The sequence below is a fragment of the Haliotis rubra genome, unplaced genomic scaffold (genome assembly GCF_003918875.1).
Source record: "Haliotis rubra isolate DU_JTF1 unplaced genomic scaffold, ASM391887v1 Scf204, whole genome shotgun sequence".
Taxonomy (NCBI): Eukaryota; Metazoa; Mollusca; class Gastropoda; order Lepetellida; family Haliotidae; genus Haliotis; species Haliotis rubra.
This window is the reverse complement of record NW_025766048.1, coordinates 781,325-793,864: the sequence shown is the minus strand read 5'-3', so window position 1 is coordinate 793,864 and position 12,540 is coordinate 781,325. Positions and strand designations below refer to the sequence as shown.

At 40.9% G+C, this 12,540-nt stretch overlaps 1 protein-coding gene across 1 annotated transcript; it reads left to right on the top strand.

Moving 5' to 3' along the window:
* The first annotated feature begins 10,894 nt into the window (after positions 1 to 10,894).
* LOC124275913 (non-neuronal cytoplasmic intermediate filament protein A-like) lies at positions 10,895 to 12,456 on the top strand. The gene is made up of 3 exons (XM_046711602.1): positions 10,895 to 11,100; positions 11,616 to 11,720; positions 11,963 to 12,456. Exons 1-3 carry the CDS (start codon positions 10,972 to 10,974, stop codon positions 12,107 to 12,109), a joined length of 381 nt encoding a protein of 126 aa, XP_046567558.1. The 5' UTR covers positions 10,895 to 10,971; the 3' UTR covers positions 12,110 to 12,456.
* Positions 12,457 to 12,540: the final 84 nt, after the last annotated feature.

The following is a 12,540-nucleotide window of genomic DNA, read 5'->3' as shown; positions in this document are numbered from 1 at the left end:
GTGCTAGTCAACGTCGCCAACACCTGCGTTGGTGCCATACAGCATGTTTATTTCATGAATTCCAAGTATTCGTATTTAGAATGTTTCACTCAACCACCATTAACCAACATGCCGCAAAATCCCGCACAACGTTTAAAACTGTCTCGCTGGATAAGGATAGCTAAACTCAATTTAAATGCAACCCCTACAGATTTCTATTTTATCTGTTTCAAAAAGGCCAGCTACAGATGAATGATGTTCAGAAAACTTGCAGTATGTGCATAACCCCTTTTAATATCTGTCCACTTGAAAACTCCGGTCCTAATATCTGCCCAAGCGCAAAGTAATCATTGAAATGTTGCCTGTTTGAATGTTGTCGGAACACCCACAGGACGTGAGGCTATTGTGCTGATGGCGAGTAGAAATGCCGTGTTCAGATAACTTCAGATTCTAATCCATGCTGAGCAGAGAATATCTTGAATAGAATCGCTGAGGTGGTTTTCCACGTATAACATGCTTAAACACTTACATCAAATGATCTCCTGACTTGGAAACTATTCATTTATCCTGTGTCTTTGGTACGTTGTGTTTTCTGCATTTCCGCCCGTCTGATTTCTCCAAGGAGTCTGTCCAGAAATGGAGGATTCTCCTTTAATGATAAATAACAATAATAATAATGTACATTTATAATGAGCTTGCATCCACGCTATTGGGCATGCCCATGGCGCTACAATAAAATCAGAGTGAGTGAGTATGGTTTGACGCCGCTTTTAGCAATATTCCAGCAATATCACGGCGGGGGAGATCAGAAATGGGCTTCACACATTGCACCCATGTGGGGAATCGAACCCGGGTCTTCAGCATGTCGAGCGGTCGCTTTAACCATTAGGCTACCCCACCGCCCCCAATAAAATCAGAGGATAATATACAATAAATATACCTGATGGTTTGAAGAGTTGGTAAGGGAGATTTGAAACTTGCGAGAGAATCAGAAAGGTTTATGTTGAACGAATTCCATAGATATGGAGCTGCATGTCGGAATGGTCGCTCGCCGAATGAAACTGATCGAACCTTTGGGACTGTTAACGACTGCATGATAAACTCATGCTTATAATGGTTGTCACCCCCTTCAATTTTTGTAATTGGAAAGGGGTGGGGGTGTGTGGGGGTTGGGGTTGGGAGGGGGTGACAACCATTACTGGCATGAGTATATATGCGAAATGAATATAAATAATAAACAGGCCATATTCTTCTATTATTATTCCATTTTGAAAGCACATACATTGTTAAAAATACATGGTTAAATTATTCAGTTATGTGTTTCAAATGTATTAAGTCTATTTATTATTCATTATATAATGTGGTAACAACTATTTTCTAGTTACTATTACTTGGCGTTCAGTTTATTTCCAGCATACAACAGGAGAAAGTGGGACCAAATCATCGAACTACACTTGATCAAATTTGCTAAAATAAAGATGCTAACTATATTCAATCAGTGTGGTCGTTCAGATCCATGGTTTATGTGTACGATTTCTTGGCAATAGCGAGTTGAAACGAAACATCAAAGAACATGTCGGTGTCATTGTTTACATATCGCCAATGTAGCGACGATTTTCGTGTCTCGAAACTGCTTAAATAACGTTTTCGTACACTGAAAGTAACGATTGGCGTTGTTCTGGTGACGTGTACTTTGCCATGTTATCGATGAAAATGCTTTGAAAAATTTCTAACCACCCGTTCTCGGATTTTCCTACAGTAAATGTATGGCGCGTCTCCCTGCAGTGAAGGCCGCCATTCGGCAGTGGTTGCCTGGGTCGATGCCGGAGCGTTAGCGCAAGCGCAACAGACCCAGGGAACCAGGCTGGCCGGGCCTTGTCATCCATTATGATTGGCCCTGTTAATAAGGGATGATTGTCACAATGAGGTACTACATGTCTCCTCAAGATTTCCTTGATATCTTAGTCCTTTGAGATTTCCTCTCGCTGTCACAAGCTGAAGTTTGCAGTCACACGACACACAGACCCATACCATCAAGGATCCCCGCCGAATCAAACTTCTTCCAGGATGTTCCTTGGAGCATATGCGACTCCTGGCCTTATACCCTGCTGTTTTCAGTCGATTTCTAACAGTTTTATAACAGAGTTGTTGATGAGGAAGCGATTGACGTTTTTGTGAGTGAGTGAGTTGTTTACGCAGCTTTTAGCAATATTTCAGCAACATCACAGCAGGGGACACCAGAAATGGGCTTCACACATTGTGCCCATGTGGGGAATCGAACCCGGGTCTTCGGCGTGGCGAGTGAACACTTTAACCTCTAGGCTACCTCACCGCCCAATTGACGTTTTAACATTGGTCTTGGTGCAAAGGGAAATCGCCGAACAAGTCTAAGTAGGGCTGCATCTTGTCTAGCTGACGTCTTGAGTGGTCTGCCTGAATGATGCGGTTCCTTTATAATAATAATAATAATAAAGTTAGTATTTATATAGTGCCTTTTCCAACAACTTTGCTCAGAGGCGCTTAGGCAAAGGCACTGTCAAAAAAAGTGAGTTTTCAAGACACGTTTGAATTGTTCAAGTTCTTCAATGTTCTGGATGTTTGGTGGCAAGTTTTTCCACAGTCACGGTCCTGCTTTAGAAAAAGCTCTGACGCCGAAATTCTTTTTTCTTGTCGTTGGAATTTCTAGCACTCGTGGGGAGTTGGGTCTCAGTGCTCTTCTGGGGTTGTAAAGTGAGATCAAGTCACTGATATATACTGATGCCAGAAGGTGGAGAGAGTTTAACACAAAGATGAGAATCTTAAACATGATTCTGTATCTGATGAGGAGCCAGTGGAGAGTCTTAAGTACTGGACTGATGTGCTCTGTCCGTTTGGTCCCAGTAATGAGGCGAGCAGCACAGTTCTGGACTCTCTGTAGTTTGTCTAGTGTTTTCGCTGATGAGCCGTAAAGGAGACTATTGCAATGGTCTAAGCATGATGTAACAAAAGCATGGACAAGTGTCTTAACTGCTTTCTCTCCAATGTACCTTTTGATAAGGCTGATGCTTCTTATGTGAAAGTAGGCCTTCCTGCATACAGCATCAGAGTGACGTTCATAGCCTTTACATTGAGCGATAGTTTCCTAATAACACATTACTCCTCGATTGTACAAGACGCTGCGTCCTGGTGTTGAACTCCTTCCATTATCCGTGAAGATCAAGGTCTTCAGCAACCCATGCATAACGTAGGAGGCGACTAACGGGATCGGGTGGTCAGTCTCGCTGGTATGGTTGCCACAAGGCATTGTATCCCAATTGTGTTGATCGATGCTCATGATGTCAATCACTGATCTGTCTGGTCTGGGGGAATGACGGAGCGACAAGCTGGTTTTGTCGATGGCATCAGGAGAGAACGGAACGATTCCCGTGTTTTTCTGAACGACTCTTTGACCCTAGAAGGCGAACAAACCTGGTCAATTGAGTGGAATCGAGCTTTCCCTATTACCATTTGGTTGTTGACAAATCCAAGCTTTGTAGCTAGGTTTATGAACTTGGCCTTTAATGGGCCAAAAATGGATACATCTTGGGGCTGCAGTGTGAGGGTAGTATGAGGTGCGAGGGACAGCAATTCGATTTGGTTGTCAACTGCACACTCCAAGAGTTCAAGCCTGATATGACAGTCATGGTTATTGAGATCGAGGAGAACTCGACTCTCACGTCCATAGTTGGAACGTCCACCACTCCATGAACAGCTCGCTGTCAACATAACCACTCACAGAGCTAGAAAACAGCCAGTCGGCAGGGACACCATCAGTGTAATCTCTATGTGGCAGTGATTTGGCGAAAATAAGCATAGTTGGCGACACCCTGCCATTGGCACATACACAAATAGTGGCCGTCACATGGTCCGACGAAGTCACCGTCTGTTTGTACATAGGCAAACTGTAGCGCAAGTAGGGTTGCGCAACAAAGAGAAAATGACCAGTCTTCCCATATGCGATATATATTTACATATTTAATCAAAAATTTTAAGGGCCACTCATGCCATATCAAACCGTTCTTCGCCTCCATTACCCTTGCCAACTTCCGGTTCAACGGAGTGAAGGAACAGGGGACTTAAATCTAAATATACTTGTTGATTCACATGTCCGCCATATCAAATACTTGTGAAGTTACCTCTCCTGCTTCATTTCGCCCATCCTCGATAATCTCCAGGGTATATCTTACGATCACTCTCCACTATACCCTGGATGCATCCACGGCTTGGGGCGATGATTTTATTACCTCCCTTTGCTGGCTTTTTATCCAGTCAGGTGCCTACGCTGGGAAGTTGAGCGTACCAATCACTACTCACTTTCGCGTCTTAAATGATCTAACTGTTTAAACTTGGCAACACAATTGATGCAGAGGTACTCTGAAGTAGAAGGAGTTCTTTCATATATTCTTTTTAAAGTTTCAGATCTGTGAATTTGTCTTTATTATTTCCCCAAAAATCTGAGTGGCACTACGAACAAACCTTTGCAACTGCGACCGCAATCTTTGGCAAGCTCGGTTGTAACGGCGGCTTAGCTGATTGGCTACTGTGAGAATGCGGAGCCAGCCAAGGGAGGTAATAAAATCATCGCCCCAGGCCGTGAATGCATCCAGGGTTTAGTGGAGAGTGATCGTAACGTATACCCTGGAGATTATCGAGGATGCATTTCGCCCACTACACCTGAAGTGTTTTTTGTAGAAACAATACAACAGTTTAATGGTAAAATTACGCAATATGATATTTCTATTTAATTTCTTGTTCCTTCACTCCGTTGAACCGGAAGCTGGCAGGGGTAATGGAGGCGAAGAACGGTTTGATATGGCATGAGAGGAAAATGGGTGTCTACCTTTGATGGTAGCGATATTTTATTTTGATTCTAAAAATGTTTTTCGAACCGAAGCGAGAGAAGAACATTGCCAACCTTTGCTCGCTTCGCTTGCATATAGGAAGACTGGTCATTTTCTCTTTGTTGCGCAATCCTATTTGCGCTACAGTTTGCCTGTGGTTGATATTAGTGAGTCCCTCGTTGGCATGTCACTTTCTCCCTGACCATCTCCTTCCCAATAAATCCCGACTCATCAACATTAAAAATCTGGCCAGGTTCGTCTGAGGTCTAATTTGTCAAGTGTGGTGGCCAGCAATTCAAAATACTGACCCATAACGATCTCATTTGACATCCTAGTTCTAGAGCAATCTTGACTCTCTGGCCGTCGCTCCTGAAGCTCAGGGTGACGAGACAAGAATGATCTAAACCATCTCTCAGAGGCTCCATACTCGGAAAACAGTTTTGGAATTATATTTCAAATAATTTACAAAGCTTCTTTCCTCCTCGGCGGTTAGCAAGGGTGAGGGACCGGGTCTACCTGCCACGGGCTTGCCATGTCGTCCCTTTACAAAATTTACTTTGTCTATTCGGTATTATGTACTTTTAAAAAGTCCACTCCTTTTAAATACCATTCAGCCGAGAATCCTTTGTATATTTGCATTTGTTTAAGGCCTAAGTAATAATAACATAATTTTTGTAAAACAATTGACTGTGTATCGAGGAAATGGTATTTTTTGGTTTGTTTTTATTCCAGCATAATGGGTACAATCACATGGGTACGAACAGGCATCAGCTTATTGTACAAGCTTCATAACAAAGTTCAAGGCGATGGACATCTAAAAGTGTAATGAAGTAATTCACTGGCTGTACAGATATACAGTATTATATAAAACTGCTGTATAAAACCAGATATACTCTATCTCCGGCTGGTACAAACCGGTTCAAGATTGGCATAATGTTTGACAGAGAATGTAAACTTCAAGGTTGTATGCCAGTGATACATAAAATCAGATATAGACAGACAATCTGACTGTTTGAGATGCAAAGTTCAAGAAAGACACATATGGCTATAGGCTAATAGCAAACCAAAAGGCCAATAGTATACACGATCAGATGTAATTTGTCAGCTTAGAGATGTACAAGCATGTTTGAAAATAATTGAACAGTGGCAGAAAGTCTGCAAGCAGAGTCACTCTATGACTATGAGCAGAGACCATATAATAGAGGGACGGCCCTCTAGCCAGTGCGCAAAACCATCAGCGCTACGGCTTGTACTGCGCAGCCTATCCGGAAGCTGGCAAAAACGTGTGTTGACTTCAGTCATTGATTTCGCGTATTTTCATTGCAAAGGTAAGATTTGATTTTTTTCATGTATTCTCATGCCTATACTTACATTTGCAACAGTGCATTACAGGTGTATTAGGGGTGCTAAAGCATATATTTGTCTTTGTATTTGATGAAAACTGTCATGTGTGCTCGTCGTTCTGTGAGAACAATGGCGGAGGTGTAAAATCGGCGGCAAAAGTCCCGATTTTGATTTTCAATAACGGATACTAATTCTCAATGCAAATCCTTAGTTACCGGGGTGTAATGAAAGAAAATAAGATAAAGATTTGTATAGGGTCATTTATAAGTCTGTGGCGTTCGCGTCATTCCTTATTTTGGCTCGTGCAATGCGATGAAATATGATGTTTTCCGAAATATTTTACTCCACTACACTTGATTTTCGCACGCTTTCACAAGAACAGCTTATTACTAGCATGTTTCAAATAAACATGTGAACATTCATTGCGATTTCCTCTTTTGCGTGGTACACATTTTATATGGCTACGATCGGTATTTTATTTTTTATGATTTTTGGCGTAAACCCATATTTGCGTCGTATACTGAACATTTCAATTATCATGTAGCAGACGACATAACATTCATTTTGTTCATTAATATAACGTGAATATATATTTAAATCATTCTACAAAAGTCTCATTCACCTAATCGTTTGAATAAAGTACATATTTCCATTATTGTTCATTTTGATGATTATATTCTTGGAAAAGGTCCTCATTTATCATGTAACAATTCAAATATTTTTCTGTTATCATTATTTTTCCTAATGAAGTTTGATTATGAGTTTACCTGGGCTTACACAGTACCTACAACCTGTCTTATGCAACAACAAAAATGAAAAATGAACTCATTATTCAACATTATATTTATATCATAAAATTATCATTTGTTTTGTAGATGCCCAGGAAAAAGAAAGTTTTCATCGGAAGGGCTACTCAAAGAGCCTACTATTAAGTACAATATTCCCATCTTGATTAAGTAGATATACCTTGTTTGAAAGAGCATTGGCAACCAACTATTGCATAATTTTAATTTCAAATTCAGTTTAGAGTTTATTTTGCAACAGTTGAAATTCACATTTACTGTGTTTTTTTACTGAAAGAATATCTAAATGGTTGAATTTAGTAATACATGATTGTACATATAGATCTATGGTCCTATTCTACAATAAATACATTGTACATATAAGAACGTGTGATGTTGTGTTTTAATGTTATTGGTTGCATTTTCCTGCCAAGTTAAAGTTGACACTTTGTTGAATTTTTTTAAGTGATAGGGTAATGTAGTACAGCCCATTTAACACATATATTTCATGGGCTCGGAGGCAAGTGACTTTAGTATTTAGTGGCTTCCCTTTGAAAAAACAACAAGTGTCTCCAAACGGCCCAAAGCATAATCACTGCTAGCCCCAAACTGGCATTATAAAAACATTAACGCTCTTGGAAAATGTGAAATCGTGTTTCGTTGGGACTATAAACTTTATAATAAACACCAGTCAGTCACAGGCCCTCGTGTCTTTCCGAGGATTCATGATTTTAATAATATTGTTTTTGAGATGACACCCCGACTCGAAATGCTTCACAGTACAATACATAATGACAAGGCCGGACACTTCTAGGGTGCACCCTACCCGACTGCGATGCCGATCGCTATGCTACCATCGCATGCAATCGATTAAAACTTTATGTAAACATAATCATGGATGATTGGCCTATCGAGCAACACTCATGACACCTACCAATTCTTTATTGTTATTTCTGCAAGTCGATTGAAAACCAATTTTGACTCTCAACTAAACGATCTTGACACAAATGGATGACGATATGTCCGCACACAAAAGGGGTGTGGTCGAAGCAAGTCCTCTGATTGGCTAACGCTTGCAAATCTGCACATTCTTTATAAATTCGCGGGGAATTTTTACTTTCATCGACTGCTTGACCACACCCTCGTTTTGTGCCAACGAATACTTGCAAGTAAATCTTGAGATTAACCATGTGATGATACGTTTAGGGAGCATCGGGGATATTGGCAACTGTAATGTTAAAACTGCCTTTACCTGACTGGGTTAGTTTGATTTTTGTATTTTGAGTTTATATTCTCTGTCCTGTCGTAGTCTGTGAATTCTCCAAGTAAGTATCGAGGTCCAAGTCGGAATCATCCCAGTGAATGAATTAAGTCGCCCATGGCCATGCCGAATGTTGAAACAAATATTCCAGGCTTATGACGACACGCATTTCGCGAATGATACATGTTCTGCGATGTTGTCAGTTGACATGTGCAAATGAGAGATAAGATAAAAATTAAGATTATTGTAATCAGTTTAATGGAGCTGTCCATGTAATGCTTAACTGCCAAACGCAGCCGGTGAAATCCCGCTAAGGGAATTCACTCTCGGCCCGGATATTACGCAATATTGTTTACGTGGTTACCAGAGTGCTCATTTGCGAATGTCTGCGCATTTGTTGCGCATGTGTACCGGAAGAGGGAAGTTAGCAGCAGGGTGTCGATGTGTATCAGTTACATGCCAGGCCGTAGCGCTGATGGTTAGTGATAAACTGTTCGGGAGGGCCGTCCCTCTATTATATGGTCTCTGCTATGAGCTAATAGGCTACCATATCAGGTGTGATTTATCTGACTATAGATGTGTATACTTATTGACCTGAAAAGGTTCAAAAACACATGGAGGTAAGTATATAACTATAAGCCAATAGTAAACACCATCAGATGTAGTTTATCTGACTAAAAATCTACGGGTTATGGATCCTAAGACTCAGAAGTGGTACAACATTCTCAGAGAGAAGACAGTCAGTAGCTGTAGTCACAGTAATATACAACAATCATACATAATTTATCTGATTAAAATTGTACAGGTGTGTTTGAGCAACAAAGTTCAGTGATTGTACATTGTTTACATCGAGTAGTAACTGTGGCTGAAAGCCAATACTAAATAACATCTATATGTAATACATCTACTTAAAGTTTAAAACTAGAGGAAATGGTAGTTGATGACGACCAACTTCCGGTTGAGCATAGACAGGGCTTACCCCCTGTGACATGTGCTTTTTATGGTCACATGACAGGAAAGTGGTACTATGGGATATGTAACATAACTGAACAAATCTACAAAAGCTTGGCTTGAACCCGAGCTGGCTGGATTACTAAGATGGGAGGTATTAACTGACACTGGGATGAAGGAAGAGCTGCACTGCGCTACCGAGACAGTACAGAGTAGGATAACATTAATGATGCATGAAATATGTATATGAAAGTTATGTGATAATATCTGCAAGAGAAAAATATGCACAGAATAAATTAAATAAATGAATCTTGCATTCACAATGGCAAATTCCATTCGTTACCAACAGCTGTGAATGAAATCAGCCCGTCCATTACTAATTTGTCATAATCGACGCTGTACAGTAACTGAGAATCGGTTAAATCTACAACAGAATGCGAAAACAAATTGGGTTCAAACTCTAGGCTTTATTAATCTTAGTCTGCTAGTGGAAATGAATTGTTACGTCTGCTTTGACGAAAACGAGCAGACGACGGAAATGTGGAGATATCGCCGCGCGGTTGGAGTAGGTCTTTGCAATTTTGGCATGTTTTGTTTTCTCAGGGAAAAGTTAAAAGAGAAAGGTGATAATTGACATGTCGCCTGCTAGTTATATTTTGTCAGTATCGTCTGCATGGTATCTGTCGAGTCCATAAAACGGAGATGGAAATTTAGGTCAGTTCAAAGGTTAGTGATTGAGAGTTGGCATTATCGGTATGTTTAGGCAAATCACAATCTGCACTTTTAGTGGACTGAACTGTAATATGTCATAGATTCCTAACATAGCCAGGATGATTTTCATTCCGTTCTCATCATTTATGAAACTTCATGTAAACACACTAATGGTCACGTGACATCTCCCACACACGTGTGTTTGTGTCTAGTCGTTCGAGAGGATTCATATTTGTTACTTCTGCAATGTAAAATACTTAGAGTGATTTTAACTCTCATAGCCTATCGCTTAAGTATGGTGTCCTATAATTGCCATCGCGTGGCGCGTAAAAAAAGAACTACGTCGTGGGCGACGTCGCCCACGACGTCGCATAAAAAAGACTACGTCGACGTCGACCACGACGTCGTGCAGAAATACACAAGAATGATCTACGACAAAATTACAAAATCGACGTCGTCCACGGCGTAGTTCTTTTTTTACGCGCCACGCGATGGCAATTATAGGACACCATACTTTAGTGATGTCTCTATTACGGAAGTATAAGTCAAGCTGTCTGCGCAAGCGCTACAGCCAGGTGCTGTCGATAACTGTTACGTGGCGATACCCCTTTGCATCGTTGCCAGGCAGAGTGAGTTACAAGGTAATACGTGTATTTGGGGTTTTTTTGTGTTGAACTGAGACATTGAATCTGGTGTCCTGTGTTAAACTGAGACATTGCAGCTGTCCCAAGTTGCCTTTATGCGGTTTGGCCTAGTCCAGCTTGCTCTGCTTGCAAATCAATTATCATATATCCCGCCGACACCTCGCTCTATTGTTCTCTCACGATGTAACCCTTTGTGGTCTTATATAACCATTTTGCCTAGTAAATGTTCGACTCGTTGAAGCATATTGCACATACCCACTGAATATTAATTCCTACCAATGTCGTCGTCTTTGCACTTAACCCATCTGTCAATATTTAAAGGATTTAACATTATCTGTATATCTAATTCCTTTGTTTATTTTCACCTCACTCATTTCATTTTAATCTCACACCTTTTTTGACTGAAAATTATAATAGCTGGAACGAACCGTTCTGCAGGCATGAACAGCGAGGCTTCTGATACAATGACCCACTCAAGGTCGTCTTGTGGACCAATCAGCCTCGTCGAGGCATCTATTGACGGAAGTTACATCTTGATTGAGAACAACACCTCTGGAACTAAGAGAAAAGTAGGTCGCAATAAGAGAATGATTTATTTTTTTTTAAATTACAAACATTAAAATTAAATGCAGAAACATGAGCGAATACGAAATTACATATTTTCTTAAAAATGATGACATTTTCTCTAGAATTTATCATATTGACAAATGAGCAATCAATTACATATATGCTAGCTGATATCATCTGGGTGCCGCAAACTTAGCGCCACGACTGTCGTAAGGCTTTAAGGTATGATAGTTATGAATGCCTTCGTGCTGAGGTCGATTTAAACAACGACAGCCTGAATTAAAGCTGTTTGAACCAGTTGCCATATGCTCTTCATGTTATCATGTAAGTGTGAGTGAGTTTAGTTTTACGCCGCTTTTAGCAATATTCCACGGCGGGGGACACCAGAAATAGCTTCACACATTGTACCCATGTGGGCAAAAGAACCCAGGTTTTCGTTCGAACGCTTTAAACACCGCTCATGCTGTCATGTAACCATGAGACTTGTGGTAAAAGTGTCCCTCTATCTGACTTTCAGAATCAGGATCTGTCCGGATGGACGCTCAAAAGAAGCATTCCCGGCAAGGCTGACGCCGTCTACACCTTCGGCAACACCGTTCTCAATCCCGGCCAAAAGCTGAGGGTGAGTCATTTGGATTTGAACCAGGATATTCAGAACAACTAGTTTGTCATGGTAGTCCGGAGATGCTGTTAGTACTTAGCCCTCAGACCTAACTGCCCTATACAACAAACCCCAGTCGAAAGAAAAAACACATGTTTGATGGTGGATAAGGGACCGTTCATAATTTATGGCTATTTATGATGATGATATTTATGAAGACATTTCTCCCCTTTCTGCTTTCATATATTTATTATCTCCCTTAGATCTATGCTGCTGGCAACCCCCCAGGCCCCAGCGACAAAGTCCCTTGCGACTACTTCATCAACAAAGAATGCTTCTCCTGGGGAGGCGGCTCCGGCACCACCATTCTCCTTGACGACGACAGCAACAACGTTAGTATGATGGCGTGATATGTTATGGTTGTAATGGGGATAAATCGATGGATGTCTGCGACCGGGAAAGTCTTTAGGACCTTGGCGTTTCGGTATCGGCAGGTGAAACATGTACAGACAGTTACGTCCCATTGGTGTGCCAGGATCTGCTCGTGGTTTTCAATTGATGATTGTGAACCTTGGGTTGTAAGCACATTATCATACCGGAATAGTAACCTCCTATGACGGCTCTTGTCGAAACCATGAAAATGCGGGTGTTTAGAGTCATTTAAATTGGTATTGGTTATGAACCAAATTTGGTTATTGATATCATCATGTTTGAATTAATCATACTATTGTATAAATACATTAGTATTTTCAACCTGAAACGTTAACAGGACCTTTTTGCTAGTCGCCAGTCAACGTCATTCCGCACGATGCCTTTCTCCACCTTGTGCTTTCATATATTG

What these genes read in the sequence shown, in the direction of transcription:
- LOC124275913 (XM_046711602.1), top strand. Translation starts at nt 10,972, where the DNA reads ATGAACAGCGAGGCTTCTGATACAATGACCCACTCAAGGTCGTCTTGT. An exon ending in CCTCTGGAACTAAGAGAAAA is followed by an intron (nt 11,101 to 11,615) that starts GTAGGTCGCAAT and finishes TCTGACTTTCAG; the next exon opens with AATCAGGATCTGTCCGGATG. An exon ending in ATCCCGGCCAAAAGCTGAGG is followed by an intron (nt 11,721 to 11,962) that starts GTGAGTCATTTG and finishes TATCTCCCTTAG; the next exon opens with ATCTATGCTGCTGGCAACCC.